The sequence below is a fragment of the Aspergillus multicolor genome, assembly GCF_047715735.1.
Source record: "Aspergillus multicolor strain CBS 133.54 unplaced genomic scaffold BDW74scaffold_7, whole genome shotgun sequence".
NCBI lineage: Eukaryota > Fungi > Ascomycota > Eurotiomycetes > Eurotiales > Aspergillaceae > Aspergillus > Aspergillus multicolor.
Window position 1 is genome coordinate 569458 of NW_027395958.1, and position 21149 is coordinate 590606.

Here is a 21149-nt window from a genome sequence, read left to right on the forward strand (position 1 = left end):
CTTGCATCGGGACTCTGAGTTGAGGCTGCGCGGCTCTGGTGAAGGACGACATTGACGATATTCCACGCCTGCGTGGCCGCGAAGCTGACGAAGATGACGAGTGCCGCGGAGAGAATGCCCCCCCTCATGCTGCCGGAGCGTGAGCGTCCACCGGGCCTGTTCGTTGTCGTTGTAGTTCTCCCATACGCCGATGTAGACATCTGTCGTGGCGTCCATGGATACCTATATCACCACCAGGGTACGGAGTAGTCTATGGCCTGCTGAATGCAACCCTGGGAACGCGACAAGGAGACACGAAAAACTATGGTCCGGAATCTCGCAGGATCCTGGGGGCGGACGATCTGAGCTTGAGGCTGACTTTGCCAAAAAAGTTAATCAACGAGGCTGGAACATTCGCGTGTTGTCAGCGGTTGAAAGACTACGATCCTTCTTCAGGCCTGGCAATCTTAGCTGGGCGTTTCTATTTGGGGGATGGTCGCGGTCACCTCGGTGCTAAGACGCAGGAAGGGCCCTGGCCCCTGAGCGCCCCTTTGTTACATTTACTGCGCCCCCTCGGTCCTAGGGGTAGCCTAGTTAAACGGACAAAGGGGGGTGTCGTTCTTCTCCATGTAAGCCCTCTGCCATCGTGGCGTTTATCTACTTCATACGACTCCGAAAGCTGCAAGTTTCTTCAAGTTATTGATGGGGTAGGGACAAGCCTAGGAGACGGCTTATCCTGCTGAAGAATCGGGCCGGAAGGCGAGGGCCAATATCTTCGCAGTGAAAGTAGTTCGTCGTAAATATAGAGTTATAGCTTATAGTTACAGGTGAGTAGCAGAAATAAAGCTACCTGGAGATGTCAAATACTGTCAAATTACCCTAGACATGTTAAATGACATGGATGCAGCAAGGGCATTGGGACTAATCCAAATTCCATGAGCTAAATGTAGATTCACTGACAGACAAATATCACTGGCTTCAATCCAACCGCGGCAATGCGAGCCCCAGCAAACCCATACAGACGTACATAGCACAAGAAACCCACAGCGGAGTGCCACTCGTGAGGTCCCCGAACGTTGCGATAAATGGAGCCGAAATGGACACAAGGCGTCCACAGGCCATGAGCATCCCACTTCCAACACCGCGATGCTTTGTCTCCAGTGACGATGGTGTATAGGAGTAAATCACCGCGTACAGCGCATTTAACCAGAAGTTGACCATACAGCTGAACGCGATGTTCTGTGCCTCGGTCCGGACTTTGGTGAAGAGACCGGCAAAAACTGCGCAGATGATTCCCGTCAGGAGGAGAGTGCCCTGGTCACCCAGTTTGGGGATTCGGACGAGATATGCGCTCAGCAAGGGCCCGAAGATCCCGGCTACTGACGAGATAACGAGATCTCGGTAGGTCTGGTAGTTGCTACCATCGCCGAGGTTCGCGCCGTGCGATGCGAGGTAATATGGAAGGAACACGTTGAATAGAGGGTAGCTAATAATTATCAGATCAGTATGTGCTCTGTTTGAAATGAAATAGAGGCTAGCGGTACCAAATGCCAACAAATGCCCAGAGCAGTATCAAACAAGTCATTAGACGAAGATTTCGCAGTCCTTGAAACAGCTCTTTGACGGAAACTGCCTCTTCAAGCCACGTTCGCTTCGCAACCTCATCACCCGCTGCTGGATGGCAAAACTGGCCAGCGGCTGCTCGATGCTCGGCCTTATTCTTTGAACTGATCTGGTTAAGTGCTGTCACTGCGTCGTCGACTCTTCCCTGGGATACGAGCCACTTTGGTGACTCGTGCATGCCTAGCGCAAATGAACGCGCTATGGACATGAGAAGGCAGAGGGCCCCAAGCAGGATGTCGATATACCGCCAGCCCATGTTATCGGATCGGGTGCACGTCTCGGGAGTTGTGCCATTTGGACAGCAGAAGTTGACGACGAGGGGCCATGCTAGGCAGTGATAAGTTAGCATAAGCCTACTTGACCGGGGGAGGAAAAGGACGGTGTCGCACAAATCAGCGCAGTTATAGCGTTCCCCAACCCCCATATACACGCTAGGCCGGTAAGCAGGAACGTCCACTTCCTCGGCAGAGACTCAGCCAAGACGGTCAGGTCAATGGCCACTGCAGTCTGTCAGTCTTTTCTGCTAATGTCCGTTGGTGGGCTAGGTGAAAGTATACAGTTCCCTCCGCCAAACAGACCACACAGCGCCGTCCAGACGTTGATCGCCGCCCAGTTAGGAGACGACGCCGCCAGTAACGTCACGATCGAGACTCCAAATATCGACAGTTGCCACACGATCTTTCGACCGACGATATCAGCGATAAATCCGCATGCAACAGCGCCTACAAACAGGCCGGCGTAGAGAGACGTCGAGAGAAGGGTCTGGTATTTCGGTCCGAATTCCTTGGCGGCATTTGGCATTATGATCGATATCGAGATGAGAAGCATCTACAGCAAAACTCCCCAGTTAGCCGCTGCATTGGAATGTGTGGGGTAATGCTAGGGGTAAATCACCTGGTCAACAAGAAAGCCGAATCCACACGAGAACAGCAGCTGCCACTGGTATCGACCCATTCCGATGGCGTCGATCGCCTGGTCGACCACGAGCTGGTTGCTGGCTAGAACATCCACCGTACCCTGCGTTGTACTCCGCATGGAGTGACAGGCCTCCAGGTCCACTTTGTCGGCCTTATTTTCGTCGATGCGCTGGGTCATCTTGAGTTGTTGTCGAGAGAGAGTTACTCCGCACATGGAATGGGAAGTTGGTGAGTTCCGTTGCCCGGTACACTCTCCATATTTATCATAGACCGACGCATGGTCGCTCCTTCCCTATCTTCCCCGCATGCCACTTTTCTTGTTCAAGATAGGAGACCTCGGTCGTACTTGCAGCGCTGTTTCTTTGTCCTATCGGACCCGGGGAACGAGCCGAGCCAAGCGGGGAGCTTCCGGATATCAATCTAGCAGCATCACGGCCCAAAATCCTAGAGATAACAATTAGTCGACGGACATGCGCACTTTTACATACCTCCCGAGGTTATCTCTCCAAGTTGCCTAGTTACCATGCCGTCTGTCGATACCTATTTCCTCCCACCTACCCCTCACGCGCCCAACAATTTACTCCCTGTCCTCCATTACCGAAATGTGCTTCCGCCGCCACTAAGTGAAGAGTCGGTTACACAGTTTCTCACGGCGAACAAGTGGGAGAAGAGGGTATGCTGCATCCTGGAATGCGAGATCCGGGCTGCGTGGTTACTGATGGTCACAGGGAACATGGGGCCACATTCCAATCCGCCACTTTCACCCAAACAGCCACGAATGTTATGGTAGTCTCTCAAGCCACCGATCTCCTAGAAGTAATTCTGACAACAAATCCAGGACTATTCCAAGGCTCGTCAAGACTCCTCCTCGGTGTCGGCGGCAGCGACAAAACCGGTGGGCTAGAGCTAGCCGTCCGAGCTGGCGATGTAATCGTCCTTCCGGCAGGTACAGCACACAGTTGCGTTGAGAGCAGCGAGGACTATCGGTACATTGGTGTATATCCGGAGGTAACGTCGTTGCCCCGTGAATTGTTGAAGTATATCTGATATCGGAGCTAGGGGTGCCCACGATGGCGGAATGAGATGGGAAGCAAGCCGATTGACCTGGCTGTACTCCGCGATGAGACGAAGGCGGTCGCCATGCCTGAGGCGGACCCTGTCTATGGTGTTGAAGGGCCTTTGATGCAGCTCTGGCGGCAGAATGATAAGGCGAGGCTATAAGTACATTTTTGGGCAGTTCGCAAGAATGATCCCTTGGTGGAGAAATGCAATAATACCAAGCCACCGGGCTGCTATCGAACAACCACTATGAATGAGATATTTTACACGGTGGAGTGTGTAAACTGTTAGTATTAATGCGAACGGGGTGTTTGTGTACCCTCAGATCGTCCAAGTATATATTTGCGCTCCTCGCATCCGGATGCCGTCCCGTTTGGTGCCCCTTGGAAAGATATAAACATTGCCACTGTGTCCAATCTACGCTCAGGTCCCCTTAGCCGCCCCAACCACTTGTGTTTGTACCTAGTCTTCGGTCTCGGAATGAAAATCGTCCTCTGGACAGCTGTTTTCTTGGGGTTCGCTGCGGCAACGCCTATCCCGCAAGATCCGGCGCCGGACCCTACTGCAACTGCAGCAACTGCCTCACCTGCGCCAATTGCATCACCAGCTTCAGTTGATTTGACTGCAGCGAAACCGGCCGCCACGATGGTCTCAATAGTAACCTCAGAAACTCAGACGCCCGAGCCCAAGCCTAGCATCAACTACTTGTGCAGCGTGCCAGGTACCTCGTCTGCCCAATGTTCATACAGCGCAACTGACCCGTAAGCAGACGGTGCCATCCCCACGGGGACGATCGGCGACTTAATACAACTCGGCAAGCTTCAAGAATGTGCGGGAAGCACCATTAGTGAGAAGCCTCTGACCACCGGGATCGCAGAGATCCTCAGCGGGCTTGCGGGGCTCTTTTCTGGAGCTCGAGAGGCAGAGAGCGATTGAGGTGTGGATATTGGAGTGGTTCTGGGTTGTTATGGTGGGCTTATGCTCAATTGCGCCTTGTTTGATGGAGCAACTATGGAAAGCTTGATAGTTGACGCGTGAAATTAGATGATAATGGAAATGCTACTCTTACATTCAATACGTATTCCACAGTCATGTGACTTACAGCGATCACCCTTTTCGGCAAGTGCCCTCCCGCTTAGTAATTGCATCCGGATGAGCTCCGGTTCTAGACAATCTTCGCCATCGCTTTTCGCAAACAAGCCAGGATGCTCCGTTTCAACTGCCGATGGACGCGTCAAGACCGCCGAAGCGCATCCGTCAAGCGTGCGAGCAATGCAGGTGAGTCGACGCGCCACAGTCGATCTTTCAATGTTCACTGACGCCAGCAGACGGAAGAAATCGCGCTGTCCCGGCGAGCGGCCGGATTGCTCGTCTTGCCAGAGACTGGGTCAGGTCTGCGAATACGCTGGCGATGAGGAGGCGGACCATGCCCGGAAAATGGTGCGACATGATTCACAATGACTTGACCCGCTTGATGTTAATACTGATTATGTAGGAACAACGGATCGAGGGCATCGAAGGCAAGATCGATGCGCTGATGGCTTGCTTCAGTAACCAGAGTCAGCCACTGCTCCCCTCGCCATCAACAACATTCCATCCAAGGCAGTCCTATCCTGAGCCAATACCAGAGCCATCCGCTACTCCATCAACGTAAGACTCTAGTGAGTGCCGTCGATTTTGCTACTGACTTTCGCTAGCCAAGCCGGGCCAGTCGCTCAGAATGCGATGCAGCTATTCCATACATACTGTAATTTTCAACCGCTGCCTCTATTTCATCACAAGTCGTTCTTCGCAAGCGAGGATCGCGACCAAGAGCTCCTCCTAGCCATGAAAGCATTGAGCTTGCGATTCAAAGGAAATGGGATGGCGGATCCGGAAATTGACCGCCAAATCAAGGATTGGACTGAAGGCTCGAGGCGCATGGTGATGGCTCGTGTGGTAGAAGGGTCTGTCGAGCTCTCGACGTTGCAGTCCCTTTGCATCCTTACATTGATCGACTACACCGCGGGACGCACTTTGAAGGCGGGCGCGAACATCCGCCTAGCTCTCTATGTCCTCCAGAATCTACGGGTTGGAAGTGCCGGATTCACCAACTTAGAGGATGAGCGCGATGAGCGCTTACTACTGCGCTGGAGTCTTCACATGCTTGCAAACCTCATCGGCGAACTTCCAGCGACCAGCCTGACATCTGTTCACAACGCGCATGGCACTGCCAATGCCAACGAGATGGGTATAGTTGGATGTGCCATTCAACTTAGCGAAGTTTGGGGATTAGCACAAAGCTATGCCGCAGCGGCCATCACTCCTAACGCCCCTCCGCCTTGGGCGCCTGATTCCGACTATTCAAGGATCACTTTCCGACATACCGAGTTCGAAAGCATCACGCCTCTGAGATATCGCCATCATGAGACCCGCTTGGATGAGTTGACCGGCGCGGAGCTGCAGCAACAGCGAGAGTTTTGGGGCCACTGCCTTTTTTTCCAGTTGATCTTCCATGCAGTTCCTTGCCTTCTGAACCACCCTCTTTTACTGTCAGCACGGCTTCGGAATTTTCGACTCACCATGCCACAGTCCTTTATACAGCACTCGTACGAACAGATAACCTTGCATGCTGGATGGATATTGCATTTTATTGACCTCTTGGAGAGCAAAGGCTATGAAGTGTCTGACCCAACACTCGGTCAGGCCGTTGTGATTGTGGCTACTATCTATCTACAGCATAGCTTTGTTGAGGACATCTTTTTCCGAGAAAAGGCTCAATCTGGATACGATAGATGCCTAAAGTTCCTCAGGAAGATGGCTCTTCGGTGGCCGAACATCGAGAGGCAGGTCGACAATCTTGGCAAGTTGAGAAGTAGTATTTCCGCTGGAGACGTGCAGAACTCGCGACAGAGGTGGTCGGTGAATGTTCGCCTACTTCGCGATATACTGATTGCTGCCCCACCGAAGCAGACCGCGTCAGATATTCTAGGCCCTGGTCTTGCCACGGAATACGCGCTTCCAATCGACTCAACTACTCCGGACCCGGAATTCGAGTTGATAGGGTCTGCGGGGATATCAGGTCACAAGGCAGTGGCACGAGAACTGGTCACCTACTATCCACCTGAGCAGGTTCTACAACCGACGCCTCCAGATCTGTCAGCTTTATTGGGAGAGCCTGGGATGGCCTTCACGGGCTCGAATACTGCATTCCTACAACCACAGGACTATGGGCGCTTTATCGATAACTGGTTGGATCTTCCTCCATAGTATCGCTATAGACGCATATGCTACACAGTACTACCAAGCCAGAGCGCCGCTTCCCGCTTGGCAATCAATCTTCCGACAAAACTCCATGTCTTCACTCAATCCATCCGTCATACTCGGTACCGGAGCTGCAGGCCATATTTCTCCACCCTGTTTCTCTTCGGTGCGATGATGATCGACGACTAAACCCTTCACGCTTTGCTGGAAAAATAGCGGACCCTTTTCGTGCTGAGGGTGCAGCTCGCCCTTTACATATACCCCAGCATTGAGATTCCTCTGTGCCGCGTTGCACAGGTCTTTGTCTTCCTTCAATACCTGCTTGAAGATATTGTCGATGCTGTTGAATTCTTCATCCGAGGCGTCTACATGTCTGTACACCTCGTACTGCATATGCGTTCGTGATGCGGAGATCGGGACGCACCGCATGAGGTAGAAGAAGTGCGGTGAAACAGTCATACATGCATTTGGAAAGTAGAAAGTGCTGATGATTCCCATGCCGTCATGGTCCGGCCGGTCCGTGTTATAATGCTGGATATGGCCTGCTTTTGTTTCGACCCAGTACTTGCCTAGGTCGGTATATTGGACGATTCCAGGATGACCAGTTGGGCAATGGTAGCACTGCGACTGTCAATTTTGCTCCTTAAGATAGCAAATATACCAACCTCGTTATAGTTATCCGCCAAAGTCTTCCAGTTATAGTCACCAATCATGTCCCATGCATGGTCGAATTTGTACTGCGAAAAGTCAAATGGCTTCAACCGCGGCTGTTCGTCAACACCGGCAAAGTCGTCCTCCCATCGTACGGATGGCGTCTCGGCGGCATCGAGATTCACCCAGACGAAGCCTAGCTTGTCAATATGAACGTGGATCGGAAAGAGGCCATTTTTCTCTTTGTCGAAGCCATCGAGTTCCTGGTATCGAGGCGCTTTGGCAAGTTTGCCGTTGAGTCCATACGACCAGCCTGGACTATCAGCACCGAAATGTTACCTGCACGGTGGAGGAGCCTACCATGGTATTTGCATGCAAGGATCTTGACCGTTCCGGCTTCTTCCTCCACCACTGGGTACGCACGGTGTCTGCAGACGTTGTGGAAGCCGTTGATCTTGCCTTGTCGGTCGAGGATGAGGAAAAAAGAGAAGCCTCCTTCGTGCAGCTGCAGGTAGTTGCCGGGCTCAGTGAACCTCAGCTGGTGCGAGACTAGCATCCATTTCTTCGAGAAGATGGCGCGCCGCTCGAGGCTGTACATTGCCTCGGAACGATACCATGATGATGGGAGACTTGGCAGTGCAGCGTTGTCGCTGGGCTTGGATTGTCGGTATCCAAAGAGGCGATTCATGATGCAAGATACGCGGTCGTTGGGGCAGTAGAGGTTTGGTCTCAGTACGGGCTTTACTTTGAGCTCTAGAAGTGGTATCATAATCTCTATTTTATGCACCTTATCACACCCCCTTCATTTTTGCCTGTTTTGGAGTAAGTGATAGCGCAAGCCTCTATCCATGTCGGCGGAACGCGCCCCGGGTCCGCTGGGTGGAGTATACACCCGACGGGGAGACTTCCGGACAATTGGGGTTGAAAAATCCCCGGTTCTCGTGTCGTTGTCTCTTCTCATTATTCTATTCGTGGATAACAACGCCTTTCTTATCTTCAAAATGACCAACCAGAAAACAGACTCAATTCTGATTATCGGTGCCGGGGTGTTTGGCCTGTCAACCGCGCTCGAGCTGACCAGGAGGGGATACACGAACATCACTGTTCTTGATCGCCATGTCCCGCCGGTTATCGACGGAAGCAGCGTTGACATTTCGCGCATCATTCGTGCAGACTATGCCGATCCTGTTTACGCGCAGATGGCCCTGGAGGCCTACAAGGGCTGGACGGGCGCATACTCCGACTTTTACTATGAGTCGGGGTTCGTCCTGATTTCAGAGACTGGCTCCAATGCCTACGTTGAGAAGTCGAAGCAGAATATTCTCGAGAAGGGCGGTCGTGTCCGTGACTTCTCCAATATCACGCAGATGCGCGCTCTCTATCCCGGCATTGAAGCCGATCTGCCCTCCGCGCAGGGGTACAACAACCCCGTCGGAGGATGGGCGGACGCAGCGGGAAGTATCGGACGCTTGGCATCGGAATGCAGCGTCGCTGGTGTGTCGTTCATCACCGGCCGTCGCGGAACAGTTCATTCGCTACGTCGGTCCGGTAGTCGTGTCGTCGGCGTCAACCTTGCGGATGAATCGCACCTTCTCGCATCGCAAGTCATTCTCGCCACCGGTGCATGGTCAAACCGCCTAATCGACCTCTCGCACAATGCTTCTTCCTCCGGTCAACCTGTTGGCTTCATACAACTCACCCACGATGAAGCGGAGAAATTCGCCAAAACGCCCGTGATGATTAATATGACATCCGGTGTGTTCTCCTTCCCGCCCACGCCAGGAACAAACATACTCAAACTTGCTCGCCACGGCTACGGCTTCGCTACCGAAGTCAAGTCCGAAGCAACCGGTCGCACTATTTCTGGACCACGACGAGACTCTAGCAATGCGTCATCTGGATATCTTCCTGATGACGCGGATGCAGGCCTTCGCGAAGGGCTGAAGAGCCTGTTCCCCAGCTTGGCCGATCGGCCTTGGATCAACCGCAGGTTGTGCTGGTACACAGATACTCCCACTGGAGACTTTATCATTGACCGTCATCCATCATTAGAGGGCCTGTTTGTTGCCACGGGCGGTGCAGGACAGTACGTTCCCACTTTATATTTACCTTTTTACCAGACAACAAGCTAACCTTTCCCAGCGCATTCAAATTCCTCCCCGTCCTGGGCAAATACGTCGTCGATTGCTTTGAGAACCGCGCATCATACGACCTGCGCCAGAAATGGAGGTTGAAAGCACCTGAGAAGGAGAATACGGGTGGCTCCGTGGTTATGTCTGGGGATGGCAGCCGCGGAGGTCCGCCTCTGCGGAAGCTGTCGGTCCTGGAGCAATCCAAGTTGTGAGGAGTATATTCGCACAAGATAAGCATGGGACGTATGCATAGAGAGCAACCAATAGAGGCACTTTTGCCGTTGCTTATCAAAGGATTCGGAGACGGGGAGCCATCCGGCTGCTTCCCCGCACGATGAATGATCATCTACTATAGATGATATCGGTGATAGAGATAAATAGACAGAGAAAAGATCACGGATAAGGAGACGATAGAGGCATCGCATCATTGACTTTCTTGAAATAATCAACAAGCAGAAGAAATCACCATGGCAGGAGCACAACCCCCCAAGCGTCTCCGAGTGACAATCATTGGCGCCGGGTTCGTCCTCCCCTCGCTTCCCTCCTCTCCATCTCTCCTCCAAGACACTTCTAACAACAAACAATCAGCGTCTCCGGCATCCTTATGGGCATCAAGGTCCTGCAGCAAAAACATCTCTCCCAACACATCGACTTCCACATCTACGAGAAATCCCCCGAGGTCGGCGGGACCTGGTTCGAGAACCGCTATCCGGGCTGTGCGTGCGATGTCCCCAGCCATCTCTACCAGTACTCTTTTGCGCCGAATACGGAGTGGTCTAGGTTGTACGTCTAGTCTTACCCTCATTCCTAGTTACAGTTTCGGTGGAAGTCACTGGGTGCTGACGAGGATTGGCTGGGTGTAGTTACGCAACCTCGTCTGAGATCCAAAGCTACCTCAAAGCCGTCGTGAAGCAATACAATCTCACGCCACATATCAGTCTTAATAGCCCTGTCACCAATGCAGACTGGAACCAAGAGCGGGGAATTTGGACCGTCACTATCCATACCGAGAATCACGGCACGAAAACAATCGAATCCGAGATCCTCATCAACGCCGGCGGGATCCTGAATAACCCGCAGATGCCTGAGATACGCGGACTGGACACATTCGCTGGTCCGATACTGCATACGGCAGCATGGGATGATAGCGTCGATCTAACCGGCAAACGAATTGCCATCATCGGGGCCGGAGCAAGTGCTGTCCAGCTCTTACCGGAGGTTCAGAAAGTAGCAGAGCGTGTGGATATCCACATTCGGACTCCTTCGTGGATATCTCCGCCTGTTGCACTGCCACCCGGTGTGAGTAAAGGGCATATCTACTCTGAAGCTGAGAAGAGGTCTTTCCGGGAAGATAAAGAGGGATATCTTGCTATGCGGAAGAGACTCGAGGATCAGTTCAATGCCATGTTTGGGGCTTTTACAAGGCATTCCCCGGAACAACAGAGTTTAAGGGCTAGGTTCGAGGGACGAATGAAGGAGCTCATTCGAAATCCGGAATTGCAGGAGAAGCTCATCCCGAAATTTGAGGCCGGTTGTCGGCGCGTCAATCCCGGGGAAGAATACCTGTTTGCCCTGCAGGAGGAGAACGTGCGGCCTATCTTCGACCCTATTCGCGAGATTACGAGTCAGGGTGTGGTCATGGAAGACGGGACAACGAATCCAGCTGAGATCTTGATAGCAGCAACGGGCTTCAACACCTCGTTCCGTCCTCGATTCCCTATCATCGGTCTGGAAGGCACAAATCTCCAGGATCTATGGGAGACAAATCCGACATCGTACTTTGGGATTACGGTGGCAGGGTTCCCGAACTATCTCATGTTTCTAGGACCGAATACGCCGATTTCGAATGGGAGTTTGATGGGTACGCAGTTTTTCCCTCAATCCTTTTCTACAAAAGTTGCTGACGAAGTGCGCAAGGACCCCTCGAAGCAACAAGTGCCTACATAACGCGCATCCTCCTTAAAACCGTCCGCGAGCGAATCCACTCTTTCACCATCAAGCCATCCGTCCAAGCGGACTTCGATGCCCATACGCAGTTATACATGAAGGATATGGTGTGGACGGGAACGTGTCGAAGCTGGTACAAGAACAACGTTACCGGCAAAATTACAGCCCTTTGGCCGGGAAGTTCATTACACTATATGCAGATCCTCGCTGAAGACCGCTGGGAGGACTTTGAGATAACGTATAGCGGGAATCGGTTCGCGTATTGGGGGCGGGGGATGTCGTGGCTTGAGGATGCGACTGGGGAGGTTGATACCTTGGGGAGGGAGGAGAGGAAGGCCAAAGAGGGGAGTGCGGTGCCTAGTTTGGAAAAGATTGGGGATCTGAGCTACTATTTGGTTGAAGGGGAGGCTTTGCCTGTGTCTTCGGCCGCATCCTCGGATTTGTCCGAAGGGGAGCATGGCGATAGGGAACTGGATCAGGCAAATGTGCAAGCTAGGCTTTGAAGCATGGTTCTGAATGGGAATACTGTCTCCGTGCAGATACACAACCCTGGAAGAGATATCCTCTCCTTCTCCACCTATAAGTCCTCCTAGAACTTGCTGAACAGCACCATGTACAGGAACGCTACCCTCAGGATTCAGAAAAGGTCAAGAGATCCTCCAACCCCTCACTACCAACCTCCTCCCACCCAGCTTCCTGCGCACCACCACCAACAAACCACTCCTCCTGGCTGGTGTCCCCCTTAAGCACCCACTTCAGCCAATTCACAGCTGCGACGCCAAACGCTCCGCCCTCAGGCTCAGCATACGTACCCAGGTGTCCGACGGGGTAGTTCCCAACCCACTTCGGTACGCCGGAGAGAGCAGCGTAGTTAGCCATTCCCTGCGTCGTGAACATTAGCATCGCCTCTCGAAGGAACTGAGGGGTCGACGTACATTCTTATACGCAATATCCGTCTCCCCACCAAGGAAGTAAAAAACTGGCTTTTTTACCTCCTTGATAGTCTCCGGGTCTTCATTCGGCATCCCTAATAGATCTCCAAAGAACCCCAGATCTAGAAACCCCGAGTTGAAGATCCCCAGGTACTTCACCCTCTCATCATCACGCATCTGGTACGCCTCTAGACCACCGCAACTCTGTCCTGCGACAGCGATGTTGGCCGTGTCGATGGCCGCGCCCCAGTACCGTCCGGTATGATTGGTGACGTTCTCAACCCAATCCAGCGCATCTCTCATGAGCTGTACATCCGTCGTCCCGTGCCCGTTTGGAGAACCGGATGCAATGGCTAGAAAGCCGTAGGATGCGATGTTTGTGAGGAGGTTCCCGAATAAAGTCCCGTTTGCGGAGCATGCGCCGTTGCCCCAGATTAGGATTGGTAGAGACGTGTTGGTGGGTGGGTTCTTGGGGAGGTAGAGGGTGTGTCTGGGGAGGGTTGGGTCTGTTGTGTGGCCCTGTTTATGATTGAAGGATTTTAGTGGGATTGTGGGTTGGTTCGAATGGAGGTTGGTGGGGGAGAGGGGAAGGGAGATGGAAGAGACGTACGGCATCGTAGGGGCCGTTCCCTGCGGCGAGAGAGAGGGTTGCGTGGACGAAGGTCAGACCTGCTATGTGCCACTTCATGATGGGCTAAAGCTGGAGTATTCTGACACTGGGAAGAGGATATGTAGATTGCTGGGTGTGAGTATAAGTCACCGGTGGACATGGCCTTGAGAATCGTGATATTTATGCTCCCCATGAGACCCTTGAACCAAAAGATGACATCAAGGTTGCTCAAATTCCACACCTCGGCATGGCAATCAAAGCAGCTTTCCTTCATCGGCATATCGAGAAACATATCGCATCGATTCTTGTATTAGCACCCGGCAGTTGCAATCCGTCGGTATTTGGGGCACCCTCGGTTATTCGAAACAACCGAGACGTTTCAGCCAATTTGTGGCATTGAAAATTGGTGATTTGATATATAACCCGAGACAATTAGAACAAGGAGCCAAGAATAAGATCACAGCCAAGAATCACAGATCACCTATTAGGCCTGTGCGAGGATTCGGATTGCCAGATGGTTGGATGTATCTACCGGCGGCCTTGAATTCCTCTTATAACGTCGCTTAGGTTTAATTTTTTTCGGACAGAAGAGGCGCATTGATCGAGCAGAGTGAAAGCACCCGTGGACAGAGAAATGGCTATATGATTCATTTTCTAAGCACGCTGGCAGAGTGAACGCAAAAGAAACGAAGCAGGAAGGGAAGGGCGATGCAGAGAGCTCCGAATTGTCCATGGCCGGTCAAAGAAAAGTGAAATGCAAGTTTGTGAACTATGCACCAACTTCAACTCATATACACTTGGGGATGAGGGGATTGAGCAATCGAAATCTCATGGGATGCGTCATATAGCCGGTTAGCCTGACCATTGCACCGGACACTGCCAGCGCCCAACTTGAACTCGTTGAGATCCGGAGAAGCTTGGACCTCAACAGCGCTACTTGATACCTCGACATCACAGCTCAAGATATGCCATCCCCATCGCGCTTGGTCCCGCGCCGAACTCTCTCAGCGGAATTCGCTGAACCTGCTTATTCTGCTCGATATCGAATACTGTAATCGCAGCATCGGTGGTTCCATTGCCTGGAGACAGCGCATATACGTGCCGACCCACAACAACAAGATCAACCAGGCCGGGGTCTTGATTCGGAAGGTCGGCCGTTCGCAGAATGCTCGCATCGACTGCGTCCAGCTCAACAAGCCGGTTCACCAGGACATCCGTCACGAAGACGCTATTTGTTTTGTCCGAATATGCGGCCCAGCAAGTTGCTTGTTGGCCGGGAAGGGTCGCTTTTGCGACGAGCTCGGCTTCGCGCGTATCGTCGTTCACTTTGAGCACGGCTGCGCCGAAACCAGGGTCCGTCGCGAAGACAAGGCCTGATGAAGGAATGACGACCGAGCCGAAGAGTAAGTTAGTCCCGCTAGGTGAGCTCTGGATGTCTTTTCTTACCACGGTAGCGGTGGTATTTGGGGAGCAGCCGTGTTTTATAGGGAAGACAGAGAAAAATCCAGTGTTGTTCGCGGTTCCATCCCCTTTGACCGCGGCATAAAGGAGAGAATCGTCTTCGGAAAAGAGAACATGCGAGAGAGTGCCAGCTGGACCAACGGGCGGCGTAGTCTGGTTCAGTTCGAACGGACGTAACTCGTCAAATGTGCCCAATCCATGCCTGTCGTAGGTTGTACAGGATACACCGGCCTTGGTGCCTGTCGTTCCAACGCAGACGAGACGCCCTTTTGAGGATGCAGCAACGGTGTTGGGAAAGTCGCCAGGGATCGAAGCAGGTTGGCCGACGAGTGTGAGTTGTGAAGGGTCATGTCGGTCAAACTCCAGCATGCTCACGCTGTTGGATCCGGGGTTGACAGCAAAGACGTACTGATGGGCGACCGCAAGTCAGTATTCGGCGGCGCATATTTGCGTTGATGGTTGCGTTGAGTAGCTTACCTCGCCGGCAACAGCAACTGCTCCCTGACTGAAGAGGGAATCCGGGCCCGCAGGTTCCCCATCATTATCAAGCCCGCTTTCTCCCGTGCCGCCGGTCAACGTCACTTGAGGTTCTCCAAGAAGGCCATTCTTCTGGATCCGAACTCCGATCACGGCATTCTCCGCGTCGTTCGTCGGGACGTAGACTGCCCTGTTGGAATGAGACCTAGAGCTAGGGTGAGCATAAATCGACCCAGCCGTGCTGGCAAGTATGACGGAGAGTTGAAGAGTGAGGCGCATTTTGATTGAGCTGAGACCAAGAAGAGGATGCCTCGCAGGTGGGATGATTCTGAGTGCGAGAGTTGACTCATGGCAACCTTCTGCTCCCCTTTTATAGACGTATCGCTTCCTCCTTGTCCTCTTGATATCCTCAGCTGAGCAAATGCAATGACGCAGTGCTGTGAGGTTTGATCACTCATCCAGGAACTCATTATCGCATACTTGAGCCACTGATCGGGTAAGCGCCCGGCTCCGCCGCCTCCCCCTGATTCCTCGTCGGTTGTGCGTTGAGGCCGACAGCCGCTTAACCTGATCGCGTAATATTTGATGATGACAGCAAGTGGTCAATGCGGACAGCGCGTCCGTCGAAGAGTGGCCGCTATCGAAGCCTCCGCCGATGGTTCCGCCCGTGAGTAAGGGGAGGGGGGGCATGGTTCCCGAGATTGGTGCTCCTGTCACACTGCTAGGCTTGAAGCATTTAGACCACTAGATTTAATGTGCCTGAAGCAAGGTCTAAGGTCGCATGGCCGGTTTCGAGCTTGTCAGTGACGGCTTACCGCAGGTAGAGTTCGTTGATTCCGCCGATGCGGTCAGATCTCATACGGTTCGTTTGAAGCTGAGGCCGCTGAGTTAGCAAACTACTTTTTCAGGCCAACAGAATTATCATGTCTGGCGGAATACAGGCAACAAGCCCCGGTTTGTGCTGAGATGTATTCGAGAACCTTAAGCAGACGCGTTCGGAGCGCCAGACCATGCCCAAAAGCTATTAGGCGATAAGGCACCAAGGCCTCAAGGCAGTCGCGTACCACAGTGACTAAGCTCTTGCAGCCAATCAGAAGTTTGGTCGGTCGTTGCTCGCTCCTTTCTCTTCTCATTTTCCACCTTCCCTGGACCTTGTCTCGCGTTCTAACAATATAGCATCGTTGAACCATTTTTTTAGCTAATAGGTCAATATGCTTGCTATGAAGAGCTTTGTAGAACTATAGGTGTTTGAGACCGCTGACATTCCTCTTTTTTCCCGCAATATTCGTCCTGCCACTCTCGACTGTGCGGAATCAAACCCCAGCCAAATCATGAGTTCATCATCTTCCGGTGTCAAATCTAACCAAGCATACAAGTCCTGACGGCGTAATCATTTGGCGCCCGCTCGGGGTTGCTTCAGTGGGACAGGTGTCGACTGTTCTAGGTCCGGGTCTACTGATGTAGACTTCTGTCTCGCTGGCCTCCAAGGCTATGGCAACAGTACCTTGTTGGTAACGGTGATTTCTTGCGCCTTTGTGGCGTTGCCCATTCCTCCAGCCGATATCATATCGCTTTGGCGGGTACTTTTCTGTTGAGAAACAAGTGCGAGCCTACAGCCGCCTCTAGTTTCGGGGTTATCCAGGATTTCCATCTGTCACAATGGCTATCGACTACAGGGGCGCGACGCAAACTGTTCCTAACGATCCTGCCAATCTTGGAATCCTCGCAGCCGGCCTTTTATACTGTCGGTAGAGTGGCACCGGCTACCAGCGCGACTGAACAGATGTGGGCGTGCAGGGCGGCCATCCGTTGGCGATGACATGAACGGTAAAGGCTTTTCAGCCAAATATTCGGCAAGTCATATAGGATGCCTGGATTTAGATGCGCGGGTTTACGGTAAAAGCTGGCCTAGGTCTAAACAGGTATGCTGGTGCGTCTAGGGTCTGCTCTTTTTGCTTTCTCATACTTATCCAATCTCACCGCGCACCCTCAGCCACCTCAAAGTGGACATCAAAACCGGCCTGATTCTCCGCATCCAGGGCCCGCCTAACCACCGCCGACGGTAATGGATCCAAGCGCGTCAGTATGCAGTTTTGTTGCTTTGGTTTAGGAACAAAACCTCTTATGGTAGGGATACACGCGGGGAGCCCTGATTGTCGAGTCGAGCATGACTGCTCAGCGGTAGTATATTTACCGCCTTTTAATTTATTTTTTTTTATATATTTATATAGCCTTAAACTTCTTAGATAGCTAGCTGGTAAGTTAGTTTAGTTAATACATGTATTTTAATGGCTCACCTCTCATTCCTTTCCTCACTGATTAACGCTGGAGTCCCGCGTTGACCCCGATTGGCTTAAAATTCTGTAGTAGGGTCTGTCCAATATTGCTGGCCCCTCAGCGACAAGTGCAACTGTCAAGATCAACAATATGCAATGGTGCACAGGGGCATTGAGTTCATTCCAAAAGATATTGGGCCCGGTTTCGCCGTCAAACACCCCCCAAAAGGCTGTGGAAGCCTCCATGTTTGTCCATGAAACAAGTCAGCACGGGGAACCTTGAGTCACATTATTTTCTCGCACGATGTGGGCACTCTTGTATTCAGGGAGAGAGCCTACACGTTGGCTCTGAAATCGTTCAACCCCAATCTTTCAGAGCATCAAGTAGTCAGCGTTACGCAAATGAAGAGGGGCGTTGTCGTTCTCTTATTACTTTCGTCGACTCCTTTCCCAGTTTAGTCGCTTGCATACTCACTTTTACCAATGAGGAATCACACAAGTTCGGGACTCGCGGTCTGACCGCAAAACGCTTGGTTTGTTGGGAAGGTTTGCTGTGGCACAGATGTTGGCCAAGCGTCCCAGGACAAGGCTGAGATATCTCTGAAAGAAAGGCTCGAGTTCCGCAACCCCTCGGAATATCGTCTCCACGCAATATATGTGCGGAAATTCTGGTTTTGTCTCCTATAAATTCCTTGCCGCTGAATATCCATTCTATTCCAACTAAGGACATCCCTACCATGTCCTCCTGCGACGGGGCCTCGCCCAACTGCCACTTTACTTGCCCACCAGGAAGCAACTGGTATGCTTGTCCAGATCCGCCTCGCTTCGTAGGCTGCTGCACCTCCGCTCCTTGCAACAATGCAACCAGCTCAACATGCCCGCCGCTCGATATCCGTCCAGCTTCATTTGATGGCGCCGCCATGTTCGATAAGATTAGACCGGGCGCTTGCGTTAATCTTCCATCAGCAAACTGGTTCGTGTGCAATTTCACAGAATCTCCATTTCTGGGATGTTGTGCGACGAATCCTTGCGCTGGAAGCAGCTGTCCCTTGGAGGATTTGAGACCCGCAGCCTGGAGTGCCAGCGCCCCGGATCAATACGAGCTGTTTCGTGACGCAAAATCTCCTGGTAATTCGACATCACACTTATCCTCTGGGGCAATAGCTGGAATTGCAGTTGGGGGTATGGCTGTCTTTTTCGGTATCCTTGCGGCCATTTACCTTCTGTTGAGATGCCGTCGACGACGCAGGGGATATTCTTCTCCGCCACCCCAAGCATCGCAAACCGTCAGTAAACATTATGGGATGTACTCGTTATTACCCGGAGAAGGTCAATCTTCTGCGAACTAAAGCAAGACGGTGGATGCGAGAGTGCCGAGGAGGAGTTCACTCGATCAATTGAACCAATGGTGTGCAGACACTGATCATCCAACCGAGCGGCCCAGCAAACACATGTAAGCATGCATGTGCCAATACGAGTCTAGCCTCTAAGCACAGCCTTGCAAGCCATCTATTTAAGTAATGCGTGTAACCGTGGCAAGCCTAGTTTTTCTTCACATCCTAGAAGGCAGCACTTGCCTTTCGCCAGAATGGCAGCGAGGAATGAAGAGCCAGCGGCCACCCAAGAGCTCCTCGAAGACAATGGGCGAACGTCAGAAGACCACGGCTCAAACACCCAAGGCACTGCCTCGTCCGTCTCCACGGTGCACGGGGCTGCTAGCGAGCGGTCGGTACTCATAAAGATCAGTGATTGGTTTGTTCTTGAACTACTCGCGACCGGTGTATCTGCCGGAGCCCTGATTACTCTAGTTGCGGTCCTCGCCAAATACGACGGGAAACCTCAACCGGACTGGTATTACATGTCACTCAACTCTCTTATATCCTGGTTGTCCACCATTTCGAAAGCTTGTATTCTGTTCTTTGTTACTGAAGCCTTGGGCCAGTCGAAATGGGTATGGTTTTCACAAGGGGAACAACCTATAAGAGATATCCGCACGTTTGATTCAGCCACCCGAGGGCCTTATGGGGCTTTGGAGTTGATCTGGATTCTCCAGGGCAGGTACGCTCTTTATACACGACAGCATGCTCCTGCGTCTGCTGACTATTCTTATCGTCTAGACACTTCGCTGTAGTGGGAAGCCTGGTGGTTGTGCTAGCACTGGCATTCGATCCATTTGCCCAAAATCTGGTCCGATATTACGAGGGTGGAGTGAGAGATACATCGAGCACCGCTACGATTTCGAGTAGCCCCTACTACGGGAGCTATGGCGGGCCTTTTCAAGTGGATGGTAGGTGACTATTCGCTATGTTCTAATGCAGACGTTGATGTCAATTTAGCTTTTCCCGTCGAGTATGCGCTCAAAACAAACGTATACAATGTCTTCTTCAGCAAGGAGTCCGAGAACCCCTGGTCTATCCCTCGGTATAATTGCTCATCCACCAATTGCACCTGGCATACGATAGTATCCTTAGATGCAAGGGCTCTCTGCGCCAACATCACGGAGCATTTAACTCAATCCTGCGATAGCTTTTCATCTGAAGAAGATACAAATTGTACTGCGACTCTGTCCAAAAGCCAGATCAACGCGTGGGCCTTGCCTTATGACCCCGACAGCGAATTTGCCCAAGCAGTAGGCTTCGTGGTTAAGGCCGTCAACTCATCGCAAGCTATCACCTACACGAACACGACAACAATCGCAATCCAGTTCGTAGATCCTCTACAATCCTCTGGTAGCTCTCCTGGGGACCCAAGCATAAAATGGGAGGCAACAGAATGCACAATCGAGCCAGTCGTCCGCATGTTCCGTGCGTCCGTGAGGAACAACGAGTATAGTGAGGAAACACTCTCCATCTGGTCGGATCGCACGTTAGTCAGGATGAATTACACCGACAATCCTGATTACCTTGCTACATATCCAGATTTTGCCTTCACTAACGACACCGACTATCAATGGCATTTCTCCCCACCGTGGTCTCGAGAGTTGACACAGCTGAAACTACCATCCAACACAGTCTTCACATACACTCTTTCAGCCGAGAGGGCCGTCGCAAAATTCCTGCGCAGCATTTTTACCGGCTACTACTGGCAAAATTCGACCGAGTACGGCTACAACTCTACAGAAGCCGAGGCAGCATTATACGCATCCAGCGACGTCCTGCAATCTTTCCACCGCGATGGAAGGTCATCGTGTGACAGAGCCTGGTGTGACGTCAAACCGGACAGGTTCAATCGCACCATGTCGAATGTTGCGCAGGCGATCGCGAAGACCTTTCGCGACTCGCAGGATACCACTTATGGGCATCTGGAGGTGATGGTCACCCATGTTGCCGTCCGATGGCAGTGGCTTGCGCTGCCAATCTTTGTCTGGGTATTAGGCGCCGTAGCACTCTTTGGGACGATGTGGAAAACGCGACGGCGGACGGCGCCCAGGTGGAAGAACGATCCACTGCCACTCCTGTTTCTTTACCAGGATGGCGCGGAGAAGGAAGGTTGCTGGGAGGGACCGAGGCCGCGGCGGATTCCCGATGTAGACACCATGAAGGTCAGGCTGCATGGATTCAGCCCCCACAGATAGCTTCGCGTGCATGAGTATGAAGTTTACACACGCCTCCTATCGTTGCAAATAGACTGGAACTGGGGCCCAACATATGGAGCTTCAGCTTGGATAGGGCCCTCAGGTCGTACAGCCCCCAAGCTCCCTCTGCTGAATTCCAGTGGACGGCGAGATTTATTGGTCAGAATACGCCGTACGGTTGCAGCAAAAATCTGATCTAGATATGATGCCTCATGAATCATCAAGTAAGCGGAGATAAGAGGTTTGTCGGCAGCCTACTACGCGGACC

The 21149-nt window shown here is 52.3% G+C and overlaps 12 protein-coding genes across 12 annotated transcripts; 7 read left to right on the top strand and 5 right to left on the bottom strand.

Moving 5' to 3' along the window:
• Positions 1-957: 957 nt before the first annotated feature.
• Positions 958-2637, bottom strand: BDW74DRAFT_167020 (MFS transporter; the record flags this gene model as incomplete). The annotated part of the gene is made up of 5 exons (XM_073726635.1): positions 958-1465; positions 1524-1929; positions 1992-2102; positions 2160-2430; positions 2497-2637. The coding sequence occupies 5 exons, from the start codon at positions 2635-2637 to the stop codon at positions 958-960; spliced, it is 1437 nt and encodes a 478-aa protein (XP_073585688.1).
• Positions 2638-3042: 405 nt separating this feature from the next.
• BDW74DRAFT_176560 (cupin domain-containing protein) lies at positions 3043-3740 on the top strand (the record flags this gene model as incomplete). The annotated part of the gene is made up of 4 exons (XM_073728636.1): positions 3043-3192; positions 3248-3305; positions 3358-3527; positions 3579-3740. The coding sequence occupies 4 exons, from the start codon at positions 3043-3045 to the stop codon at positions 3738-3740; spliced, it is 540 nt and encodes a 179-aa protein (XP_073585689.1).
• A 318-nt stretch (positions 3741-4058) lies between these two features.
• On the top strand, positions 4059-4514 carry BDW74DRAFT_176561 (uncharacterized protein; the record flags this gene model as incomplete). Its single annotated transcript, XM_073728637.1, has 2 exons — positions 4059-4299; positions 4348-4514. The coding sequence occupies 2 exons, from the start codon at positions 4059-4061 to the stop codon at positions 4512-4514; spliced, it is 408 nt and encodes a 135-aa protein (XP_073585690.1).
• A 289-nt stretch (positions 4515-4803) lies between these two features.
• On the top strand, positions 4804-6827 carry BDW74DRAFT_176562 (uncharacterized protein; the record flags this gene model as incomplete). Its single annotated transcript, XM_073728638.1, has 4 exons — positions 4804-4856; positions 4907-5018; positions 5074-5228; positions 5276-6827. The coding sequence occupies 4 exons, from the start codon at positions 4804-4806 to the stop codon at positions 6825-6827; spliced, it is 1872 nt and encodes a 623-aa protein (XP_073585691.1).
• Positions 6707-8160, bottom strand: BDW74DRAFT_189987 (aromatic ring-hydroxylating oxygenase subunit alpha; the record flags this gene model as incomplete). The annotated part of the gene is made up of 3 exons (XM_073732093.1): positions 6707-7442; positions 7487-7785; positions 7833-8160. The coding sequence occupies 3 exons, from the start codon at positions 8158-8160 to the stop codon at positions 6858-6860; spliced, it is 1212 nt and encodes a 403-aa protein (XP_073585692.1). The 3' UTR covers positions 6707-6857.
• Positions 8161-8473: 313 nt separating this feature from the next.
• BDW74DRAFT_189990 (NAD(P)/FAD-dependent oxidoreductase) lies at positions 8474-10026 on the top strand (the record flags this gene model as incomplete). Its single annotated transcript, XM_073732094.1, has 2 exons — positions 8474-9558; positions 9615-10026. 2 exons carry the CDS (start codon positions 8474-8476, stop codon positions 9814-9816), a joined length of 1287 nt encoding a protein of 428 aa, XP_073585693.1. The 3' UTR covers positions 9817-10026.
• A 45-nt stretch (positions 10027-10071) lies between these two features.
• Positions 10072-12144, top strand: BDW74DRAFT_167024 (flavin-containing monooxygenase; the record flags this gene model as incomplete). Its single annotated transcript, XM_073726636.1, has 6 exons — positions 10072-10124; positions 10193-10387; positions 10468-11465; positions 11522-11856; positions 11923-11946; positions 12091-12144. The coding sequence occupies 6 exons, from the start codon at positions 10072-10074 to the stop codon at positions 12142-12144; spliced, it is 1659 nt and encodes a 552-aa protein (XP_073585694.1).
• Positions 12145-12181: 37 nt separating this feature from the next.
• BDW74DRAFT_176566 (uncharacterized protein) lies at positions 12182-13171 on the bottom strand (the record flags this gene model as incomplete). Its single annotated transcript, XM_073728639.1, has 3 exons — positions 12182-12433; positions 12487-13002; positions 13094-13171. The coding sequence occupies 3 exons, from the start codon at positions 13169-13171 to the stop codon at positions 12182-12184; spliced, it is 846 nt and encodes a 281-aa protein (XP_073585695.1).
• Positions 13172-14044: 873 nt separating this feature from the next.
• Positions 14045-15310, bottom strand: BDW74DRAFT_176567 (YncE family protein; the record flags this gene model as incomplete). The annotated part of the gene is made up of 2 exons (XM_073728640.1): positions 14045-14962; positions 15032-15310. 2 exons carry the CDS (start codon positions 15308-15310, stop codon positions 14045-14047), a joined length of 1197 nt encoding a protein of 398 aa, XP_073585696.1.
• A 1944-nt stretch (positions 15311-17254) lies between these two features.
• On the bottom strand, positions 17255-17602 carry BDW74DRAFT_150080 (uncharacterized protein). Its single transcript, XM_073723964.1, has one exon. It carries the CDS (start codon positions 17551-17553, stop codon positions 17344-17346), a length of 210 nt encoding a protein of 69 aa, XP_073585697.1. The 5' UTR covers positions 17554-17602; the 3' UTR covers positions 17255-17343.
• A 344-nt stretch (positions 17603-17946) lies between these two features.
• BDW74DRAFT_150081 (uncharacterized protein) lies at positions 17947-18726 on the top strand. The gene has a single exon (XM_073723965.1). The coding sequence runs from the start codon at positions 18045-18047 to the stop codon at positions 18654-18656; it is 612 nt and encodes a 203-aa protein (XP_073585698.1). The 5' UTR covers positions 17947-18044; the 3' UTR covers positions 18657-18726.
• Positions 18727-18798: 72 nt separating this feature from the next.
• On the top strand, positions 18799-20987 carry BDW74DRAFT_130946 (DUF3176 domain-containing protein). The gene is made up of 3 exons (XM_073722283.1): positions 18799-19365; positions 19425-19594; positions 19644-20987. Exons 1-3 carry the CDS (start codon positions 18896-18898, stop codon positions 20879-20881), a joined length of 1878 nt encoding a protein of 625 aa, XP_073585699.1. The 5' UTR covers positions 18799-18895; the 3' UTR covers positions 20882-20987.
• The last annotated feature ends 162 nt before the right edge of the window (positions 20988-21149 follow it).